At 35.4% G+C, this 24,698-nt stretch overlaps 1 protein-coding gene across 1 annotated transcript in view; it reads right to left on the bottom strand.

Moving 5' to 3' along the window:
• LOC123233958 (MAM domain-containing glycosylphosphatidylinositol anchor protein 2-like) overlaps positions 1-24,698 on the bottom strand; it is a 401,852-nt gene that overhangs the window by 306,458 nt on the left and 70,696 nt on the right. Inside the window, exon 2 of the mRNA XM_044659946.1 lies at positions 20,133-20,272. Within this exon, the coding sequence (XP_044515881.1) occupies positions 20,133-20,272 (140 nt within the window). The remainder of the gene's footprint in view (positions 1-20,132; positions 20,273-24,698) is intronic.

Below are 24,698 nucleotides of genomic sequence, written 5' to 3'. Positions count from 1 at the left end.
TTTTAATATGAACATTGCACAATCATTTCTGTTCCAGCCATTTACCTTGAATCTATGTGTGCCACCCTGCCTCAAAAATATTTCTTGTAAATATCATATAGTAGGATTTGTTTTTTAATCCACTCTGCTATCCACCCATAAAAGGGTGAGTTGAGACCATTCACATTCAGCATTCTGATTACTAACTGTGTATTGCCCTCCATCATATTATACCCTTTAGGTCCTTCTCTATTCCCTTCCACCCTGTTGTTCCTCACCAGTATTTTGCTTTTTATCACCCCATCATTTACCCCTCCTCAATTATCTCTCCCATCCCTTGTCTTATTCCCCTTCTAGTTCTTTGTAGGATAAGATAGAATTCTATACCCTTCTGAGAATACTTGGCTTTCCCTCTCTGAGCCAGTTATAATGAGAGTAATTTTAAGTATTGCCCATAAACTCCCTTATCCTCCCCTCTCTATATTGATTTTTTACACTTCTTTATGTTATATAGTTTACCCAATTCTATCTCTCCCTTCCCTTTTCTCTCAGTGCCACTCTCTTAGCCCTTGATTTTTACATGCCATTCATATGCATACACATCATACATATGTAACATTCCATATCATCACATTTAAATATACATCATATATATGTACATATATACACATATCATCATATCATCATAATCAATTTACTTCTTTCCATGTAGACATATAAACATTCTGACTCTAATGAGTCCCTTAAATTTTCTCTTTTTTATTTACCTTTTTGGGCTCTCTTTTGTCTTGTGTTTGGACTTCAAATTTTTTGTTTAGGTCTGGTTTATTTCTCAGGAATCCTTGGAAATTTCCTATCTCATCGAATGTCCATTTTTCCTTTAAAAGAATATACTCAATTTTGCTGGATAGGTGACTCTGGGTTGCAAACCCAGATCTTTTGCCTTCCTGAATATCATATTCCATGCCTTTTGCACCTTTAATGTAAAAGCCTATAGGTCCTGAGTATTCCTGATTGTAGCTCCATGGTATTTGAATGGTTTCTTTCTGACTGTTTGAAGTATTTTTTCCTCAGCTTGGTGGCTCTTTAATTTAGCTATTATATTCCTGGAAGTTATCATTTGAGGATTTCTTTCTGGAAGTGATCTGTTAGTTCTATTTCAATTTTTATATTCTTGTTCAAGGATCCCTGAGCAGTTATCTTAGATAATTTCTTGTAATATGATATCCAAGAATTTTTCTTGATCATGGCTTTGAGGTAATCCCAAAATTCTCAAATTGTATCTCCTAGATCTATTTTCTAGGTCAGTTTTTTTCAAAAAGGTATTTCATGTTTTCCTCTATTTTTTCATTTATTTGATTCTGCCTTATTGTTTCTTAATTTCTCATGAAATCATTAGCTTCTAGATGGTCAGTTCTGATTTTTAAGGCCTGATTTTCCTCTGTCAGTTTTTGGTTCTCCATTTTCAATTGAGGCATTTCTTCTTGCATCATTTTCCTTTCTCTTTGCATCACTTCCATTTCTCTTTCCCACTTTTCCTCTGCATTTCTTAATTGGTTTTTGAAGTCCTTTTTTGAATTCTTCCAGAATCAGTGTCCAGTTCATATTTTTCTTTTGGACTTTTTGTGTGTTTCCTTTGCTTTCACTGCCCTCTTCTGTGTCTGTACCTTGCTCTTTGTCTCCATAAAAATTCTTTAGAGATACGTGATTTTTTGGTTGTTTGCTCATTTTTCCTAGTAATAGATAGACTTGGGGGGATGATGTGATGACTTGAGGGCTGAGAGCTCTGAGAGTCCTCTCCCCCTGCTGATTAAGTTTACCCTTGAGATGCTGATAGCTTAAAGACTTGCCTCAGGATTAGATGTAAACTTTTTATCTCATTCTTATCTTTATCAGGTCAGGGGTTAGTCAAGTTCTAGCCTAAGGCTTAGGCTCAAGTTTTTGGTTTCTCTGTGTACTTGATCCAATTATGCACAGCCTTGATTGTCCTGTCTTGAACCTCGACCCTGGGCTTTAGGCAAAAAGATCAATACTTAGTACCATCATCCACCCCGAAATATGAATTAAGTCCTTGTCCCAAGCTCAGACTAAAATTCCCTGGGGTGGGGCTCCAGACTTACCCACAGGTTTGAAATGTCAAGGGGTATGGGTTGGCTTGTACCTCTATTTGCTTAGGACAGGGTTTCAGGATCTGGATGTTGGCTCAGGCATAGGTTCCAGAACCTTGGACAGCAGATGTGAAGTGGGGTGTGTGGCTTACTTTTGACTTGCTCTTCCCTCCTTGCTGCCGCTTCTTGGTGGATCTGCTCCCCTCTCATCCCAATGCCCCAGATGTTTGTTGCCTACCTTTTGAGTCTTTCTTTTCTTGAAAGACATTTGACTCTGTCTCCTTGTTGATTCTTTCATTCCTGTATTCATTTTAGGACTATAATTTAATCTTGGTCAAAGAGGATTCTCATGGTGGCACAGAGCTGCTGAGGATTACTCTGTCATCTTGGCTCCACCCCTATAGCTCCTCCTGGCTCCACCCCTGGAACTCTAAAATATTTTCTTAATTATCTAATAAGTAGGAAGTTATGAAGTTTAAGGTCCTGTTATTAATCAATTCAGTGGAGCCCTGATTCCCAATCAAAGTATGAAGTATGAGGTTGTTTTGAAACTACTGCCTGAAAGATCCACCAAAAGGAGATGGAATTCTGTGAAAGGATGAATGCCCTAGTAACAGCTCCTAAGGAATGAGTTGGCCTTGATGAAACTAGGAAGTTGTTTTAACTTTCTGGGATCTTAAAGGTATTTATTATTCAAGCATAAGCTTGATCTTGAAGTATTTGGATCAGGTAGGCTTGTTCCCAAGATCTGACTGTGTTGACAAAGAGATGATGATTTGTCCTCAATAAAGTAAGCTACCAGTTTAATGAGTAAGGGCTGTCAGAGGCTTGTAGATTTAATAGTGTTTATTGGATAAATTGAAGGGGAAGGAAATTAGGAGATGGGAGAGAGGGAATTTGGTGACCCTATTGAGCCTTTAATCTATAATAAATAATATAAATTAGGATGGTATATAAATAGAATTTTGCCTAGGTGCTGAGTCCAGGGGACTTTGAGAGTCTCCCTTGGCTCAGAAGCCGTTAAAGATTTTGATAATATGGATGATGTAATCTTGATGAATAATCTTGTTAAATGATTAAGCCTTAGTAACCTTAACAATCATGAAGTGATTTAAATAATTAGCAAAGTAGACAAAACCCTTCCTGCCTATATTAATCTACCCTTTCCACCTGGGGCCCCTACAGTCAACAACCCTTGCCTCCCTCCAAACCCCAAAGTAGTGAGTCAGAGGGACCTTTGCCCTCTGTATTTATAGGGAAAATTCCAACTGTTGCCTGGCATGTGCCAGCTCCTGTCCCCTGCCAGATTCTTTGTTCCATGGAGGTAAAACTGCTATTTGCACATCCAAAATGGCTGTCATTTTGCCAGGCATAACAGGAGCTAGTCTCCAAAATTTGAAAGGAAAAATCAAATGATATTCAGAAGGAAACAGTAAAGCTGTACTAGTGGGGGACCTCAAATTTCCTCTCTCGCAACTAGATTAATTAAACCAAAAAAGAAAAAATATTAAAGAAATAAATGAAATTTTAGAAACATTAGATTTAACAGCTCTTTAGAGAAAACTGAAAGTGGATAGAAAGGAATTTGCCTTTTATCCAGCAGTCCAGGGCACCTACACAAAAAGTGACCATGCATTAGGGTATAAACTTTTCACAATCAACGTAGGAAAGCAGAAATAATCAATGGATCTTGTTCATATTTAAATGCAATAAAAATAACAATAAGAAATAGTCTATGGAAAGACAAATCAAACATTAATTGGAAACTAAATAAAAGTTATGTGTCAAAGAACAAATGATAAAAACAGTCAATAACTTCATTGAAGAGAATGACAATGAAAAAAAAACCATACCAAAGCTCATGGGATACAGCCAAAGCAGTAATTAGGGAAAGTTTTACTCTGAATACTTACATAAACAAAAATAGGGGAAATGCAAATTGATGAATTGGGCATGCAACTAAAAAAAACTAGGGAAAATAATTAAAAATCCTAAAAAACAAAAGAGAAATTAATGAATTTGAAAGTAAGAGAACTATTAAAATAATAAGTAAGATTAAAACTTGAAATTAGAAAACAAATAAAATAGACAGTATTGGTTATTGTCACTTAAAAATGGAAAGAAGAAAATCAAATTACTAGTATCAAAAATGAAAAGGGTGAATTCATCAACAAAGAGAAAATTAAAGCAATCATTAGGAACTATTTTGCTTAATTATATGCCAATAAATCTGACAACCTAAGTGAAATTGGTGAATATTTACAAAAATATAAATTGCCCAGATTAACAAAAGAGGAAATAGAGTACTTAATTCCATCTAAAAGAAATAAATTGAACTAGCCATCAATGAACCCTCTAAGAAAATATTCCTACACCAAATGGATTCCAAGTAAATTCTCTCTAACAAATTGTTTAAGGAACAATTAATCCCAATACTTCCTAAAAAGGAAAAGAGGAAAAGGAATCCTACCAAATTCCTGTTATGACCCAAATATGGTCCTGATAATTAAGCCAGGAAAAGCAAAACCAGAGAAATAAAATTATATAGTTTTGAAAATATAGATGCAAAAAGTTTAAATAAAATTCTAGCAAAGAGACTATTGCAATATATCACAAGGATCAATCACCTGTGAGACCAGGTGAGATTTATACCAGGAAAACAAGACTGTTTTAATATTAGGAAAACTATCAGCATAATTGATCAGCATATAAATTATAAAACTACAAAAAACTCATGATTATCTCAATAGATGCAATAAAAAATCCTTTGACAAATATAAGAGCCTTACCTATTAAAACCTCCTGGCATCCTGGAAGACCTGCCTCTTGCCCAGAGTGAGGTCAGAGTCCTCCAATTGGAAGGGCTGTGATAGGTGGAGTCAAGATGGCAGCTTAATAGCATAAATTTCTTCTAAACTGATCATTACAAAATATCTCAAAAGGATAGAGATCAAAACAGGAGGAGTAGAGGAGCCTTCTACTGAATGCAATGTGAAAGGCAGAGAGAGAGAGGGGTACTGCACAAGGGACTACCCATCCCCCACTCACCACACCAGTTAGAACCAGGCTAGGAAAATCTCCAAATATTTGGGGGCCTGGCTGAAGGTACCACAAACCTACTCCTGAGGGTTGGGCCAGACCTGGGAAGTAAGACGCAGGGAATAGCAGGGAGCTCCCAAGAAGCAATAGCAGAGGCAGCAGCAGCTAAGAAAGATAGCCTAATGGAAAACATGATGCAGCCTGCTACAGTACATACCCATCCTTGAAAATACCAGTCATAGGAGGAGGGGCTCAGAGCTGTAGTAGCAGCAACAGCAACAGCAGCAATAGTAGGATCAACAACAAATGCTCTGAAGCCTGCTACACAAAAAACAACACAGATATACCTGCCCTCACTTAGGCCTCTGATAGAGAAAGGAAGGTAATGCAAAGGCATACTACTATGAGACAAAAACCAATATAGCAATGACCACAAACATGTAGGAATCCCAATATTCCAGCAGGAAAAGGAGTAAGCAACAGCAAAAAAAGGTTTTGAAGTTGGAAAATCACTACGGAGAAAAACAAACACATGCAAACTCCCCTACTACCCCCCAAAATGGAAATTGGTCACAATTCAAAAAGGAGTTCAATAACTTTCTTTCAAAAGAAGAAAAATGGGAAGAAAAGTGTGAAAAAGAAATGAACGTAATGCAAAAAGAAAATAACAGCTTAAAATACAAAATTGCCCATATGTAAAATGAGGCACAGAAATCAAATGAAGTAATAAGCAAATTAGGGATAGAATTGACCTTCTAGAAGTCATGAAAAGCAGGATAGACCAAAACATAAAGGAAAATCAAAAGATCATAGCTGAAAATCAATCTTTAAAGACTAGAATTGGGCAAGTAGAAGCCAATGATCTCATGAGTCAGCAAGAAATAAACCAAAATCAAAAGAATGAAAAGATAGAAGAAAACATGAAATATCTCATTGAAAAGACAACTGACTTGTAAAAAAGATTCAGGAGAGACCATTTGAGAATTATTGGACTACCTGAAAGCCATAAAAATAAGCCTAGACATCATTTTAAAAGAAATTATCCACGAAAACTGCCTTTGATATTCTTGAACAAGAGGATAAAATCCAGTGATTCCCAAAGTGGGTGCTACCACCCCCTGGTGGGTGCTGCAGTGATCCAGGGGAGCAATGATGGCCACAGGTGCATTTTTCTTTCCTATTAATTGCTATTCAAATTTTTAAAAATTCATTTCCAGGGCGATAAGTAATATTTTTTCTGGAAAGGGAGCAGTAGGCCAAAAACGTTTGGGAACCACTGAAATAGACATTGAAAGAATCCATAGATCACCCCCTAAATTAAATCCCCAAAAGATAACTGCCAGGAATGTTATAGCCCAAAAAATACTGCAAGCAGTCAGAAAGAGACAATTCATATATGAAGAAGCACCAGTCAGGATTAAACAAGATCTAGCAGCTTCCTCACTAAAGGACCACAAGGCTTGGAATATGATATTCAGGAGGGCAAAAGAATTGGGTCTACAACCAAGAATCACCTACCCATCAAAACTGACTATATACTTTCAAGGGAAAATATGGGCATTTAATAAAATAGAGGATTTCCAAGCATTCCTAAAGAAAAGAACAGAACTAAACAGAAAATTTGATGTCCGAATACAAAATTCAAGAGAATCATAAAAAAAGTAAACAAGAAAGAGGAAAAAAATTTTTAAGGGCTTCAATAAGGTCAAATTGATTATATTCCTATATGGAAAACTGATATCTATATCTCTTAAAATTGTTTTCATTATCATAATAGAAGAAATATACATAGGTCGAGTTTCTGGTATTAAGCTCTTTAGGATGCTATGGAAGTGCTGTGATAATGGATGTCATTTACAGCATAAATTTTTGTCCTCAGAGGAAACTGGATATTGTGGGCTGGGAATTGAGAGAAAGAAGATGGACCTGGGCATAGCTGTAAGCCTAGTAGAAGGCTTGGTAAGGAAACTGTCAGACACAAGCAACTAGAAGTATTTTCCTTCTCTGACATGCTTTTAAAAATATTTATTATATAATTATAAATTAAGATGCAGCCTCAAGAGAATTTTAATCTTAATACAATGGTTAATTTTATTTTTTTGGAAAAAAGAAAAAAGAACACCAAATTACCAGTATCAAAAATAAAAAGGGTGGGGCAGACATTGTGGGAAGATAGTGGAATAGAGTGTGAAGCTTCTTTACCCTTCTAATACCCCCATAAATGACCAAAATAACTCCACAGAATCAATGCTAAAACTCGCAAATACAGATAGGAATCAACAGTGAAACTGAACACTGAAAGTGAAGGGACAACTAAAGAGGACTTCCTTACCCTCACTTCCATTGCTGCAAGCCCTTGGAGCAGAACAGAGTAGGTTGAATAAATCAGTAAAGCAGGCCTGAGCTTAGGACGTAATCTTGTCTGCTGAGTTCTGAAGGATACTACTGGAACTGGCAGACAGAAGGCCCTGGGAGCAGCTGTGTCAATGTCAGTAGCAGCTTAGCGCCAGAGACCTCTGCTATCTGGAGCTGGAGAATGAAGGAATGGACACCACAGAGGATATGGGCACTAGACCCTAAGAGTAGGAACTCAGTCCTCACTGCTAACAAATAAGGGGCTTTGGCACCCAAGGAACATGGCCTAGACATATCTGCTCTATTTGGGGATGCAACAATAGGAGAGGAGTGAGGAAAGAGTATACATCTTTGAGTGTGGCTGCTGAGGGACAAGGGCCTGTCAGTTGTGGTCACTCCTAGGAGAGTGGAGTCCCTGGTTGTTGCCACAGGAGGCGGTAGACTACTTGCAGTTGCAGTGGCAGAACTGCCCACTGGCTTTAGATAAATATAAAGATAAAGATAAAGATAGATGACCTGAGGTCAATCACAGTCTGGTGTTTGGACTATAAACACTGTAATAACTAAATAGGAATCAGGAAAAAATAAACACACACAAAAAATCCTGAACCTTGAGGTAACATACCCCAGAATGTAGGAACCCTGGGATTTTAGCAAAAAGCCAATAATTAAGTATATTATCCTGGTCACTAAAATTTTAAAAACTACTGATAGCTATTATGGGAACAAATAAGACACTTTGTTCAAACTCAGAAAACAGTGAAACAAAAACAAGTATTTCAAAAACTGCAGATAAATACAATAAATGTCCACAAGCTCAAAAAGAGGTTTTGGAAGAGCTTTAAAAAGACATTAAAAACTAGATGAGAGATGTTGAGGGAAAATTAGAAAAAAAAATAAAAGCAATAAAAAATTATGAAAGAAAGATAATTCAAATGGCCATTATTGTAAGAAAAACATAAGCCTCATATCCCACCTCTTGCAATTCTGGCAGGGGGAGGGGAGAGCAGGGATGAGTAGACTCAGAAAGGGGTGTGTGTGTGTGTGTGTGTGTGTGTGTGTGTGTGTGTGAGAGAGAGAGAGAGAGAGAGAGAGAGAGAGAGAGAGACTCCTGGTACTGCCTGAAACATGAGGCCAAGTTTATTTAACTGTTTGTCTTTGTAAATCTATGCATTTATGTGATTTATATGTTAGTTCTTCTTTCTTTACCTGAAATCCTGAATATTGGGAATGTCTAGAGGACAAGAAAGTGAGTTAAGAGGTTAAAAAGAATTTATGTGTAAATTTTGAGCTTCTTAAACTCTAGGATGGCTTACAAGTAAAAAGGAATTATTCATTGGGTTTTACCCTCTGTTTTGGGAAAGAAAGAGATAGGTAAAAAGATCTGTTCAAAATCTCTATCCAGTTCTGAAGAATAAAGCCCTAATCATCAATTGTCCTGTGAGGACTAAAATAATGAGAAAAAGAATAAGGAAAATACAGAATTGGTATGGAAAAATTAAAGAGAAAAGCATCTTATCTGTAAACTTGTGAGGCTTTAAGAAGTAATTATGGGGCAACTGGGTAGCTTAGTGGATTGAGAGTCAGTCCTAGAGACGGGAGGTCCTAGGTTCAAATCCAGCCTCAGACACTTCCCAGCTATGTGACCCTGAGCAAGTCACTTGACCCCCATTGCCCACCCTTACCACTCTTCCACCTAGGAGCCAATACATAGAAGTTAAGGGTTAAAAAAAAGAAGTAATTAGAATGAACAAAGTAATCAGCCCTGTAAAACAAAAGCTTATTTGGTTTATGGAATTTCAAGATAATGTAATTGGACTACTGAGGATCAAATTGTAAAATGAAAGTGTTAATACATTCCATATCCCAAATGACCAAGTGAAGCAGTAGTTGAAGGTAGGTCCTATAAGAACAGTTGTAAAAGGGGATCTTCAGTTTTAATTTACCACAATTGGAGTTTGGATCTTAGGCTACTTATGTGTTCATAAAAACTATACTATTAAGGCCTGCCTTACAAAAGATTTTAGCAGAAACATTGTAAGAATCTCTACAAGTAACATGGAACAAAGGGAGTTTCCTGAGAAGACCCATCCATGAACTGTCTGGAGATGATTTTTGAGATGGAGTTTGTTGGCTATGGGTGTATTATCTAAGTGCAAGGAAGTATAAACGTTTAATCGATGTTATTAATCATTTATTGATTTCTTCTATTTCTGTCAGGGACTTTGTTAATAATTCCTTGCTTAAATACTCTGCTTTGTAGAACTGATTGAAAGAACAGTTAAAAATATGCAGATAATAGTTACTAAATAATGAGTGGCAAATAGGAGTCTTAGTGTGAGGTGCTTCAAAGCTGGAACCTAACAAATGCTCAAATGGGCAATTTCTCTAACCCAAGAATTCCCTGAATGGATCTCTACTGTGGAGGAAATACTACACAACAAACTCTACCCACCTCATGAACAGGCACCTGTGAGCTGGCTCAGTTTGCTGTATGCTTCCTCCTGATATAAGAAAGGCCAGGAAACCCTTCTGATAACAAGGAGAGGGCACAAAAGGTGATTAGAAATCTAGGGACTGCCTTGGATAAAGAGGTCTATTTGGAACTCAGGCTCTTCAAGGTCTGACAATCCTTTCCAAAAACCTAAAAAGGAACTCTGGGATCAATAAAACCTGGGGAGACTGGTTTGAGTCCTGGTTCTCCAGAGGATGATGGAATAAAATTATATTGTTCTTAAGAGGAACCCCAGCAACTTTTTGTTTATCCCCCGATTTGTCTCTTGTTTTATTGAACTGATATAGAGAACTGTTGAAAGACTGCACGTTGTAGTTGAGAAGCTCCAAGGACCCCAAAAGACACTAATCTTGAGGAAGATGAAGATTTCTGAGGATGAGGGAGGATGCTTTGACCTAGAGAGAGGAGCAGAGATACTCTATAGCGAATGGTATGAGTGCAACACAAATTAGTAAGATAAGAAGTGGGGGAATTGTGAGGAGTAGGTTATGTGCCCTTAGAATATATTTTCCAAAAGCCATTCAGGTCAAGAAATGTGCTAGTTTCAAACATGCTAACAGGAGTATCATCCCCCAAACTCCTAACCATGATCTCCTGTTTCTATTCAGTTGTGTCCCTGAGCATATACCAAAAGGCAATATTGTATTGGAATATATATTTGTGTGTATTTGTATTTGTGCATGTAGATAAATGTATACATATATGTGAGTATATATGTATGCAAGTGACATATATGTCTTTATGCATCTGTCTGTATTTTTGCATACTTGTATACTAACTCTGTGCTATACTTCTGCCTTGACACACTTTATATCTTTGTTTTATTTCTCTGTAGATAAGCTGTGGATTTTTTAATGATTATTGAATGCATAGGAATTCTTGCAATGCTCTGCTACAATTGATGCAATTAACATGTTATTCTTAAATAGAAATATCAGGTCAATCTCACCATTAAGAGGAGAAAAATCACTGAATAAATAGATCCTCAATGATTTTCATTACTTTTTATTTTAAATGTACATATTTATTGATTTAGAATATTTTTCCATGGTTACATGATTCATGTTCTCTCCCTCTCCTCTTCCCTCTGCCCTCCCAGAGCTGACAAGCACTTCTACTGGGTAATACATATATTTTAGCTCAAAACCTATTTCCATATTATTCATATTCATAACAGAATCATTTTTTAAAACCAAAAACCCCAATCACGTACCCATGGAACAATGTGATAAGTCATATGTTTTTCTTTCTGCATTGCTATAACCACAGTTCTTTCCCTGGATTTGGATAGAGTTCTTTCATATATATCTATATCTATATCTATATCTATATCTATATCTATATCTATATCTATATCCATATCTATATATCTGGATTGTCCAGGATCAGTGCATTGATATTAGTAGCTGAGTCTATTACACATAATTGTTCCACAATGTTTCACATTCTATGTACAATGTTCTCCTGGTTCTGTTCACTTCACTCTGCATCAGTTCATGGAGATTCTTCCAGTTCCCATAGAAATCTTCCAGTTCATCATTTCTTATGGCAGTGATGGGCAAACTACAGCCCATGGGCCAGATGTGGAGAGGGGAGCCTGAAATGTTCTATCCAGCTACAGGACATTATTCCTAATCTGACGAATAAAAAGAGTATGATACAATACAATGAAACTTCCAAAGAGTTGCCTCAGAAACAGACTGACAGATGAGCATTTCCTTTCCTTTGGCCCCCTCTTTAAAAAGTTTGCCCAACACTGCCTTACAGCACAATAAAGTTCCTTCAACATCAGATACTGCAATTTATTTAGTCATTCCCCAATCAATGGACACCCTCTCATTTTCCAATTTATTGTCGTTACAAAGAGCGTGGCTATAAATATTTTTATACAAACTTTTTTTTTATCTTGTTAGGATACAAACCCAATAGTGGTATCTCTGGATCAAAGGGCATGCAGTCTTTTAAAGCCCTTTAGGCATAATTTCAAATTGCCTTCCTGAATGGTTGGATCAATTCACAGCTTCACCATCAAAGTATTAGTGTCCCAATTTTGCCACATCCCCTCCAACATTTATTTTCCTTTACTGTCATACTGGCCAATCTGCTAGGTGTGAAGTAGTCCCTCAGAGTTGTTTTGATTTGCATTTCTCTAATCAGGAGGGATTTAGAACACTTTTTCATGTGATTATTGATAGTTTAGATTTCTTCAACTGAAAAATGCCTATTCCTGTCCCTTCCCCATTAGTCAGTTGTGGAGAATGGCTTGATTTTTTGTAAATTTGACTTAGTTCCTTATATATTTGGGAAATTAGACCTTTGTTAGAGAGTTTTATTATAAACATTTTCCCCTACTTTATTACTTCCCTTCTAATTTTGGTTGCATTGGTTTTGTTTGTGTAATCCCTTTTTAATTTAATATAATCAAATTTATTTATTTTACATTTTGTAATGTTCTCTATATCTTTGTTTGGTCTTAAACTCCTTTATTTCCCATAGATCTGACAGGTATATTATACTATTTTATGTTCATCTAATTTATTATGATTTCCCTCTTTATATTTAAGTCATTTACCCATTTCAAATTTATTTTGGTATAGACTGTGAGATGTTGATCTAAACCTAATTTTTCCCATACTGTTTTTCAATTTTTCCTGAAGTTCTTGTCAAATAGTGACTTCTTGTCACAAAAATTGGGGACTTAGATTTATCGAACACTAGCTTGCTCAGTTCATTTACCCCCTTGATTGACACTTTTGTCTCTTAGCCAGTACAATATTATTTTGATGATCACTGCCTTACAGTTTAAAATCTGATACCACTAGACCACTGTCTGAATTTTTTTCATTACTTCCCTTGATATTCTTGATCTTTTGTTCTTCTAAATGAACTTGGTTATAAGATTTTCTAATTCTATAAAAATTTTTTGGTAATTTGATAAGTATGGCACTGAATAAGTAAATTAATTTAGGTAGGATTGTCATTTTTATTATGTTAGTTCATCTTACCTATTAGCAATTAATGTTTTTCCAATTATTTAGATCTAGTTATAATTGTGTGAAAAGTGTTTTGTAGGTGTATGCATATAATTCCTGTGATTGTCTTGGCAAATAGATTCTGACATACTTTAGATTGTTCAGAGCAAATTTTTTAAAGAGGGGGCGATGGCCATAGTTTGCCTATCACTGGTCTAGAGTGATTTTAAATTGAGTTTCTCTTTCTAACTCTTGCTGCTGAGTCTTGTTGGAAATATATAGAAATGCTGATGACTTATGTGGGGTTATTTTGTACCCTGCAACTTTGTTGAAATTATTAATTATTTCTAATAGCTTTTTAGTTCATTTTCTAGAATTCTTTAGTATACCATCATATCATCTGCAAAAGTGATAGTTTACATTCCTCATTGCATATTTTATCCCTTCAATTTGATTTTCTTCTCTAATTGCTATAGTTAGCATTTCTAGGACAGTATTAAATAATAATGTTGATAACTGGCAACTCTGCTCCACTCCTGACCTTATTGGGAAAGCTTCTAACTTGTCCCCATTACAAATGAAACTTGCTGATGGTTTTAAATACTGCTTATTATTTTGAGGAAAGGCTCTTCTATTCTTAAACTTTCTAGTGTTTTCAATAGGAATGGGTGTTGTATTTTCTCAAAGGATTTTTCCACATCTCTTGAGATAATCATGTCATTTCTATTGGTTTGATTATTGATATGTTCAATTACACAGATGATTTTCCAAATATTAAATCAGTCCTTCATTCCTGATATTAATCCCACCTGGTGATAGTGGATAATCCTTGTGCTAACTTGCTGTAGTCTCTTTCTAGTATTTTGTTTAAGTTTTTGCATCTATTTCCATTAGGTAGATTGGTCTACAGTTTTATTTCTCCATTTTTGGTCTTTCTGGCTTGGGAATCAGTACTATAATTGTGTTATAAAAAGAATTTGTAAATACTCCTTCATTGATTATTTTGTCAAATAGTGTGTAGAGTGTTGGGATTAGTCATTCATTAAATGCTTGATAGAATTCATTTGTGAATCCATCTGGCCCTGAGGATTTTTAGTTAGGGAGTTCCCTGATGGCTTATTCAATTTCATTTTTTGATATCGATTATTTCCCCTTATGTTAATCTAGGCAATTTATAGTTTTGTAAATATTCATCCATTTCACCTAGATTGTCATATTTCTTGTCATGTAATTGGGCAAACTAGCTCTTAATAATTGTCCACATTTCCTCTTCCTTAGAGGTGAGATTGCCCATTTCCTTTTCAATACTGTTAATTTGATTCTCTTCTTTCATTTTTAAAATTAGATTAAACAATACTGTAACTATTTTATTTGTTTTTCAAAGAACCAGCCCCTAGTCTTATTTATTTGTTCAATAGTTCTTTTACTTTCAATTTTATTAATGTCTCCTTTAATTTTTAGGATTTCTAATTTAGTTTTTATCTGGGATTTTTAATCTGTTCTTTTCCTAGTATTTTAAATTGCATGCCCAAGTCTATTATCTCTTCCCTTTCTATTTTGTTGATACAGGCACTCAGGAATATAAATTTTCCCCTGAGTATAGCTTTTGTGGTATCCCATAGGTTTTGATATATTGTCTCCTCATTGTCATTCTCTTCAATGAAATCAGTAATTGTTGCTTTGATTTGTTCTTTGACCCACAAGTTTTGAAGATTTATATTATTTAATTTCTAATTGATTACAAATTTACCTCTCCATCAACCCTTATTAATTATGATTTTCATCACATTATTGTCCAAGAAGGTTTTATTTATTATTTCTGTTTTTTTCTGCATTTTTCAGCTAAGTTTTTATGCCCTATTACATGATCAGTCTTTGGATTTATACCATTTGCTGCAGAAAATAAGGTATATTCCTTTTTATCCCTATTCAGTTTTCTCCATTTACGTTTCTTTCAGTCACTTCCCATACTTCTTTTTTCATTATTTTTTGGTTTGATTTTTCTAGTTCAGAAAGGGAAGATTGAGATCCCCCACTAGTATGGTTTTACTATCTAATTCCTCTTTAAGATCCTTCAATTTCTCCTTTAAAAATCTGGAAGCTGTACCATTTGGTGCATATATGTTGAGTACTGATATTTCTTCATTATTTATATTACCTTTTATCAAGAGGTAGTTTCCTTCATTTGCTCTTTTGATCAAATCTATTTTACTTTAGTTTTGTCTGAGATCATGATTGCTACTCCTGCCTTCTTTGTTTTAGTTGCAGCCCAATAGATTCTAATCCTACCTCTTACCTTTACACTATGTGTTTCATGCCTCATGTGAGCTTCTTGTAGACAATATATGCTATGATTCTGGTGTTCAATCCACTCTGTTATCCACTTGCATTTTAAGGGAGAGTTCATCCCATTCACATCCACAGTTATGATTATCATCTGTATATTTCTCTCCATTTTAACTTATTTCTTTAATCCTTACCTTATTCCTATTCTTTCCCTTCCCTCCAGTGTTTTGTTTTCAGTCAGTCTCCCCTATTTCCCCTCCATTATTATACTGCTCCACTTACCTCCTCTCTTCTTATGTCCCTTTTTCTATAGGACTTTTTGCTCACCCCCTTCCCCAGTCTCTCCTTCATTTGTATTTCTCCCTTCTCCAACACTCCATTTCTTATTCCCCTTCTACTTTTCTATAGGGTAAGATACAATTCTATACCCCCATGAATCTGACTGTCCTCTCTCTCTCAGCCAATTTCAATGAGAGTACAGATAAAGTATTACCTGTTGCCAACCTCTTCCATCCTTCCATTGTATTGGTTTTATCCCTGCTTCCCCCTCCCCCACTTCTTTATGTGATATATAATTACTATGACACTGTTAAAAATTTTTAAGAGTTACATATATTGTCTTACCATGTATAAGCCACTTGACCTCATTGAAGTCCTTAAATTTTTCCTCTTTTTGATTTACCTTTTCATGCTTCTCTTTGATTTTGTATTTGGGCCTCAAATTTTCTGTTCATGTCTGATCTTTTCTTCAACAATACTTGGAAGTTTTCTATTTTGTTAAATGACCATACTTTCCCCTGTAAGAGTATAATCAGTTTTGCTGGGTAATTGATTCTTGGTTGTAGACCCAGTTCCCTTGCCTTCTGGAATATCATATTCCAAGCCTTCCAGTCCTTCAATATGGAGGTTGCCAGGTCCAGTGTGATTTTGATTGGGGTTCCATGATATCTGAATTATTTCTTTCCAGCTGCCCACAGTTTTTTCTCCTTGGCCTGGGAGCTCTTGAACTTGGTTATAATGTTCCTGGGATTTGTCATTTGGGGATTTAATGCAGGAGGTCATCTGTGGATTCTTTCAATCTCTATTTTGCTTATTTTTTAAGGATATCAAGGCAGTTTTCTGGGATAATTTCCAGTAGCATAATGTCTAGACTTTTTTTTGTCATGGCCTTCAGGTAGCCCGATAATTCTTAAATTGTCTCTCTTGCATCTATTTTTCATGTCAGTTGTTTTTTCAATAAGGTTTTTCAGATTTCCTTTTTTATTTAGTTTTATAGATTCTTGATGTCTTGTGAAGTCATTAGCTTTAGAAGTCCATTCTAATTTTTAAAGACTGAATTTTCATCCATGACTTTTGATCCTCCTTTTCCTTTTGACCTATTTTCTTTGTAAATCATCCTCTTTGTCTTTAAAAATTTTTTGTCATTTTTGAGCTGGGCAATTCTGGCTTTCAAAGCACTATTTTCAAGTTTTATTTCACGTGCCTTTGTTTCCAGATGACCAGTTTTGCTTTTTAAGATCTTTCCTCTACTTTCTTCAACCTCTCTTATTTGTTTTATTAATTTAAAAAAAAATTCTTAAAGAGCCTGAGTCCAGTTCACTGGAGGTTTTGAGATTTTTTTTTAAACCCATCTTGGAGTCAATATTGTGTATTGGCTCCAAGGCAGAAGAGTGGTAAGGGTAGGCAATGGGGGTCAAGTGACTTGCCCAAGGTCACACAGCTGGGAAGTGTCTGAGACCAGATTTTAACCTAGGACCTCCTATCTCTAGGTCTGGCTCTCAATCCACTGAGCTACCCAGATGCCCCCAGTTTTTGAGATTTTGCTTGATGTTTCTTGGTCCTCCTCTGTTCCATTTGTTCTTTCTTCTTTTACAAAAGAGAAGCTTTTGATCATAATTTCTTTTTTTCTTTTCTTCTGTTGTTTACTCATATTTTTTTCTTTTTTCCTCCTCCTTGTGGAGGAGGTTCTTGGTTCTCTGGCTATTTGCTGGCTCTACGTGTTTCAGCTTTTCTCTACTGTAGGGACTTTTTCTTTGATCTGCTGGTATAGTGGATTAGTCCAGTTGAGCTGACCTGCAAAGCTAATGTACCCTGAGGCCAAATCCTCCCCAGCTGCTGGCAGAGGCTGATGGTAAAGGTGTGGTGACTGAAGGAAGGAATCAGCTGGTCCTCCACTCTGCTCCTCTCTGCTAGCTGCCTCCCTGCCAGCTATGGTCAGAGCCTCACATGGTTGGCACCAAGGCCCTCCATCGTGGTTGAACTCCTTGCCCTCAGATCCCACTCTCAGTCCAATTCCCACTGCAGGCCTCAGTGCAGTAGGTGGGGTAGGGATTTTGGGACCTTTTCCCTTTCCCTTATGTCTGAGGATTCAACCTTCTCTGTGTATCTTTCATGTTGAATAAGGCAGTAGAATCCTGTGGCTCCCTCCCAAATTGCTGAGATTTGGATTTCTCTCTTTTTTGAAGCTTTTTGTTTTGATTGGTGTGAAAGTGTAGTCACAGAGTATTCAGCTTCTGCTGTTTCTAAGCCACCATCTTGCGTTACTGATTTTCATTATTTAGGTAGATTATATCCAGTCCTTTCTCAGCAATTGGTAATTTGTTTCCCTTGAGACTCTTTTACCTTGAGACATAGTCTCAATTTTTGCTTTTGCCACTAACTTGTTTTTTAAATGAAATTACTAATTTAAAAATATAAAGCATAAGTAACTAAGTGATACAATGTACTAGGCCTGGAGTCAGGCATAGTCTTCAAACCTGGCCCCAAACATAACAATTAGCTGTGTGACTTTAATCACTTAATTTGTTTTCCTCAGTTTTGTCATAATAATAGCACCAACATCTCAGCGTTGCTATGAAGAAGTGAGATATTCACACTCACCACAGTGCCTAGAATATAGCATAATATTATTATTATAATTATTATTATTAAATTTATATTTTGTTTTTCAGTTGTGTCTAACTCTTTGTGACCTTGTTGATCATAACAAAACAGTAGTGTCTATGGAGTTTTCTTGGCAAAATGACTTGCCACTTCTTTATTTGTAGATTAAGGCAAATAGAGGTTAAGTGAATTGCCCATAGTCACAAATCTAGTAAGTTTTTGAGTCCAAATTTGAACTCAGGTCTTCCTAACTCTAGGTCCAGTACTCTAGCTAGTGAACCATCTAATTGCCTCATGTAGGATAAAACTATCACATGTTTTTCTTCCAATGATTTTTCTAAGACTATGAGAAATATAGTTCTGTAAAGGGTTTTATAAAAATGTCTATATATATTGAAGTCATCCCTGATGAAAATAAGGGAAATGAGTGAGAAATTTTCACAAATGATATTCTGTAGCAGACCACATCTTTACAGATGTAAAAGAAAGATAAATGAATGACAGATATGAAATTCTACAGTGATAATTCCTGATTCTTAAACATATAGGTTTAATAAAACAAGATTTTACTTTTAAATTTCTCCCCTAACAACTTTCTCCAATGTGTATGTCAAAATTTAGCAACAATTCTTAAAAGATATATTTTGTTTAATGATTCTCTAATTATTGGTATTAAATAAAATATTGAACAAGGTAATTTAATTGAGACTGTTCAGTATAGAATTCAAATTAAAGTAGGATTCCCTATAGATAATGAGATTCTACAGAGTTTCCTCTTTGGAAATTCTACTGTTTGAGAATAATACTGGACTAATTGCATCATCATAGAATTTTTTAAAGTCTCCTCAATAAGATCTATAATTAGTAAAAATAATTTTCTCACTATACACATGAGAAAATACAAATGGATAATGAATGTTTATTTTTCAGTCTTTGCTATACAGTTTGGAGGATACCACAAAGAACTTATCTATTAATACAAAAATTCTGAGTAAACACAGCAAGTGAACAAGAATTGAACAAAAAAATGAAAAAGTGAAAAGGCAAGATAACATCTCATCTTTTAAACAACATTTTTTCTGATAATCGTATACTTTCAAATCATATAATATCAAAGCTTCTAAAGAATTAAGAATAAGGACCACCCAAAGGCTATGATATAAGAAATTTGGAAATTAGATATGACTGCATATGAGGAGTAAAGACTTGTGCAAGGGCAATGTGAAAAAGAATGTGGGACAGTGGATATATACTGGACCTGGAATCAGGAAGACCTGATTTAAAATACAGTCTCGGACACCTACTAGTTGTGTGATCTTTGGTAAGTTACTTAACCTCTGTCTACCTCAGTTTATTCAGCTGTAAAATGGGGATAACCATAGTACCTACTTCCTGAAGTTATTGTGAGAATCAAGTGAAATATTCTTTATAAAGTGCTTAGCACAGTCTTGGCACATAGTAGTCACCTACTGATGCTTTTTCTTTTCCCCATTGTGGGTAAAGTAGGCAGACTGGTTATTTAGTAAGAATGAAAGTAGACAGCCACATGTTCAGCTTGTATCCACAAAAGGTGAAGAGAGGAGGAGAGAGGTCCTCAAGATCCCCCTAGATCCAAGAAACTGGTAATCTCTTTGTCTCACTGGGGAGTGTTTATGGTTAAAAAATAAATAGATTGTAATAGAAGAAACATAGTAGAAGAGTATGAGTTAGAATCCATGTTTTAGAAATTCTTAACAATAATTTTGTCATTATGAATTAATATAAATTCATATAAGCTCTGTAAATAGAATATAGAATTGAGATAAGTGACTATTGGACTATTTAATTTTTAGCTTTGTATCTCTATTGCATAGCACAGGGTCTGAGACATATCAGACATACACACACACATATGCATGTACACACATAAAACTTGGTTAAATGTCATAAATGAATGTCCAAAAATCCTGTAGGAAATTCCTCAATGAAAATCCTTTGTCACTTTTCAGGACTCACCTGTGGACGTGGATGGCCTGTTACTAGACAAGTCAGTTCCAAAGTTTCTCCCTCTCGGATAGTGTAGACTCTCTCTGAATAGCGCTCCTCCTCAATATTACATGCCAATCCTGAGTGTACAATCCGCACAGTTGGAGGAGCTGTTACATGAGCAGGAAATAGACAACAGAAAAGCAAAGATAAATTTTTTCAAAATCATTTTGGGCAGATTATGTATAAGAGCAAATCTTGGAGTTTAAAAACATATATCAATTAAGGCTTCTATTGCTCAGAAAATCTTATATTTCTCTATTTTTATATGTAAATCAAGGATATTCCAAGTTTAACATAATATAGACACATACTATATAAATATATGTATATGTGCATATACTCAAATACATTTATACATGTGTATGTATAATATATGTACATACACATATGTGCATGGGCATGTTTATATGTACACATACATACAAAGAGGATGATGAAAGAAAAACAACACTTCAGGATATCATTGATTCAACTTTCAGTCCAGATAGCAATAGGCTTATGACATGCACACATTACTTTTCCTGTGTTAGTGTGGAAGATGATGATGAATAATTATAACTGGTAATTTGATTTTGAAAATTCACTGGTCTTATTAAAATAATATGTCCACATCCATTTCAGCACCTCACATGCCTGATGAAAGGAATACACTTTGTAAACTGAAGTATAAATGTGAGCTAGGAACAGCAGCAACAATAACAGCAGTGAAAAAAGTCTTCTAGGAAGGATTTGATTTAACTTTTAGGCATTTAGAAGAAAAATATATATTATCTGTCTGTCTTAATTAGGAGGTAAGTCTTTCTACTGGAGCTGTCCAGAAGATGCTTTCAGTGAGCATCTAGAAGATGAACATACCTTTATTTGCTTATAAAAAGAAGTTATTTTATCTACCTACATACTATGAGGAGCATTATATTCTGCCCCATAGTGACATGTGTCAGGACAATTTCTATCTTAACTACATAAAAAAGATGAGAATGAGATTAATGATGATAAGTAACAATAATGATATTGTATAATGATGTCTGAACTTGTAATTTTATTTGTTTCAGGAATTCCCATTATGGAAATTCCCTTCACTAAACTTACTCAGAAAATAAATATTCATCAGGGACCTATTATATGTCAGTGGGAAACGAGCAAGACGGCATAGTAGATAGAACACTGGACCTAGAATCAGAAGGTTGATTGAGTTGGCATTTTTCTAATCAGTAGTGATTTTCAGCATTTTTTTCATGACTGTAGATAGCTTTGATTTCTTCTCTTATATACAGATTTTTATTACCTTTGGCTATCAATTGGGAAATGGCTCTTAGTGTTACAAATATGACTCAGTTCTACATTCAGTATATATTAGAAAAATGAGGTCTTTAACAGGAAAACTTGTTGAAAAACTTTTTTGATATTACTTCACTGTTTATGCTTTAAGCAGAAAAGTAGTTTATCTGATCAATACTTTTAATTAATTCTTTTTTAACTTTTGCTTTGCTTGAGATCATATCTGTCTTTTTTGTTGTTGTTGTTAAGCTGAAGGATATTAGATTCTGCTCTTAACTCTATGTGTCTTTTTTTAATTTCAAATGTGTCTCTTACAAACAACATATTGGATTCTGATTTCTCATCCATTTTTGTATTTGCTTCCATTTTTTGGGTGAGCTTATCGGATTCATATTCACAGTTACTATGTAATTCCCTCCATGCCATTTTCTTCTCTCTCTTTCTATCCTGTCTTTCCTCAAAACTCTATTTTGCTTCTAATTAGTGCAACCTTTAATCCATCCTCTCTTTTATCAACCTCTCTCCTTTCTCTTCTCTTCCCTTCCCTTCCTATTTCCCTATTGGGTTGCTTACTGAGTATGTGTGTGTTTGTATTCTTCTCTTTTTGAACCAATTCCAATGAGTGAAGTTACACACACACACACACACACACACACACACACACACACACACACAGATATAAACATACTGCATATGAAGAGTGTGTATATGTATATGGAGAGTGTATATATATATACATGTGTACGTATATATATATATATATACATATATATATATACAGATAGACACATATGAAGAGAAAGAGGATAGATGGTTCTAGAGTATGTATATTTAATTATGTATAGATACATACTTGGAAATCAGGAAATTCGGCAAATCAGCATATTCATTATTACGTAAATGCCAATCCCCCACCCCAAACCCTCACCTAGAATATTTTCCTCAAGGAAAGAAAGTATTTTGGTTTTGGTTTTGTATTGCTACTACTTGTAACAAAATATTTCACATAGTAGTTTTTAATAGATGCTTGTCAATTCTCAATTGAAAAACATATTTTCCTTTCCAATTGGATTTTTTTAAAGTTATCTAAACATTTTTACATATGTAAATTTAAATATAAAAATTATTAATTGCTTGATTAGTGTGAAAGTCAAAAAAATAAAATTTCACTCAGAAAACTCTGGAACTGAAAATATAGTCCTAAGAAAACAAATTTGTCAAACCAGTCTGGCACTGGCTAAGAAATAGAATGGTTGGAGCAATAGAATCAATTAGATATACAATATACATGACCATAATAAATGACTGTAGCAATTTGGTATTTGATAAACTCAAAGAGCCCAGCTTTTTGGACAAGAATTTACTATTTTACAAAAAAAAGTCTCTAGAAAACTGGAACACAAGATAGTAGAAAGTAGGTATACACCAAGATAATGTCAGAATGGGTATATTATTTACATAAAAGGTAATATTGTAAGCCATCATGGGGAATATGGCATAATTACTTGTCAGATCTATGAATAAGGGAATAATTTATGACCAAACAAGAGATAGAGAAGACTATAAACAGTGATGGGAAACCTATGATACGAGTGCCAAAGATGCCATGCAAAGTGCTCTCTGTGGCCATTTGGTCACCCACTCCATACACCTGTTTGTTACTACAAAGGCAGAGGAACTTGGGTGGAATTGTTCCCTCCTCCTCTGCACTATGCCTGAGGACATTTTTTCACATTCCCCAACCCTCTGCCCAGAAGCTCAAAGAGAGCACACATTCAGTAAGGTGGGAAGGCCAGAGTTTAGGGGAGCAAAATACTCTGGCCACTCTCTTCCCCCTCTTTACTCTCACTGAGGACATTCCTCACTTCACCAACTCCTCTGCCCAGCAGCTCATTGGGAGCGCTTTCTCCCTCACCTATGTGGGGTAAGGAGGGGAGTGAAGCGTATCCAGTATATGGGGGCAAGGGACATGGCATGTGATTTGGAGGAGGTGGAGGGGGGAGTGAGTCCTAGTAGTCCATCTCTAAAAGGTTCACCATCACTGCTACAAGATGTAAAATGAATGTTTTTTTATCTTTTTTTTTATTTTGAAAAACTTATTTTTTTAAACATTTATTAATATTCATTTTTAACATGGTTACTCCTACTTTCCCCTTCACCCCCCCCCCGCAACCCCCCCACTCATGGCTGATGCACATTTCCACTGGTTTTAACATGTGTCATTGATCAAGACCTATTTCCAAATTGTTGCATTGATGTGATAGTTCCGAGTCCACATCCCCAATCATGTCCACCTCAACCCATGTGTTCAAGCAGTTGTTTTTCTTATGTGTTTATTCTCCTGCAGTTCTTCCTCTGAATGTGGGTAGTGTACTTTACCATAAGTTTCTCATAACTGTCCTGTGTCATTGCATTGCTGCTGGTACAGAAGTCCATTACATTCGATTTTACCATAGTATATCAGTCTCTCTGTACAATGTTCTTTTGGCTCTGCTAATTTTGCACTGCATCAGTTCCTGGAGGTATTTCCAGTTCACCTGGAACTCCTCTAGTTTATTATTCCTTTTATCACAATAGTATTCCATCAACAGCATATACCACAGTTTGTTCAGCCATTCCCCAATTGTAGGGCATACACTCCTTTTCCAGTTCTTTGCCACCACAAAAAGCGCAACTATAAATATTTTCAAACAAGTCGGTTTATCTATGATCTCTTTGGGGAACAAACCCAACCATGGTATGGCTGGATCAAAGGGCAGGCATTCTTTTATAGCCCTTTGAGCATGGTTCCAAATTGCCAGCTAGAATGGCTTGATCAGTTCACAACTCCAACAGCAATGCATTAATGTCCCAGTTTTGCCACATCCCCTCCAGCATTCATTAATCTCCCTTTCTTTCATTTTAGCCAATCTGCTAGGTGTGAGGTGATACCTCAGAGTTGTTTGGATTTGCATTTCTCTAATTATTAGAGATTTAGAGCACTTTCTCATGTGCTTATTGATACTTTTGAATTCTTTGCCTGAAAATTGCCTATTCATGTCTCTTGGCCATTTTAAAATTGGGGAATGGCTTGATTTTTTATACAATTGATTTAACTCCTTGTATATTTGAGTAATTAGACCCCTGTCAGAGTTTTTTGTTATAAAGATTTTTTCCCAATTTGTTGTTTCCCTTCTGATTTTGATTACATTGCTTTTGTTTGTACAAAAGCTTTTTAGCTTAATATAATCAAAACCATTTAATTTACATTTTGTA

Source organism: Gracilinanus agilis, chromosome 2, assembly GCF_016433145.1.
Source record: "Gracilinanus agilis isolate LMUSP501 chromosome 2, AgileGrace, whole genome shotgun sequence".
Classification (NCBI taxonomy): domain Eukaryota; kingdom Metazoa; phylum Chordata; class Mammalia; order Didelphimorphia; family Didelphidae; genus Gracilinanus; species Gracilinanus agilis.
The sequence above is the reverse complement of the archived record's forward strand: the minus strand, read 5'-3'. Positions and strand labels throughout refer to the sequence as shown.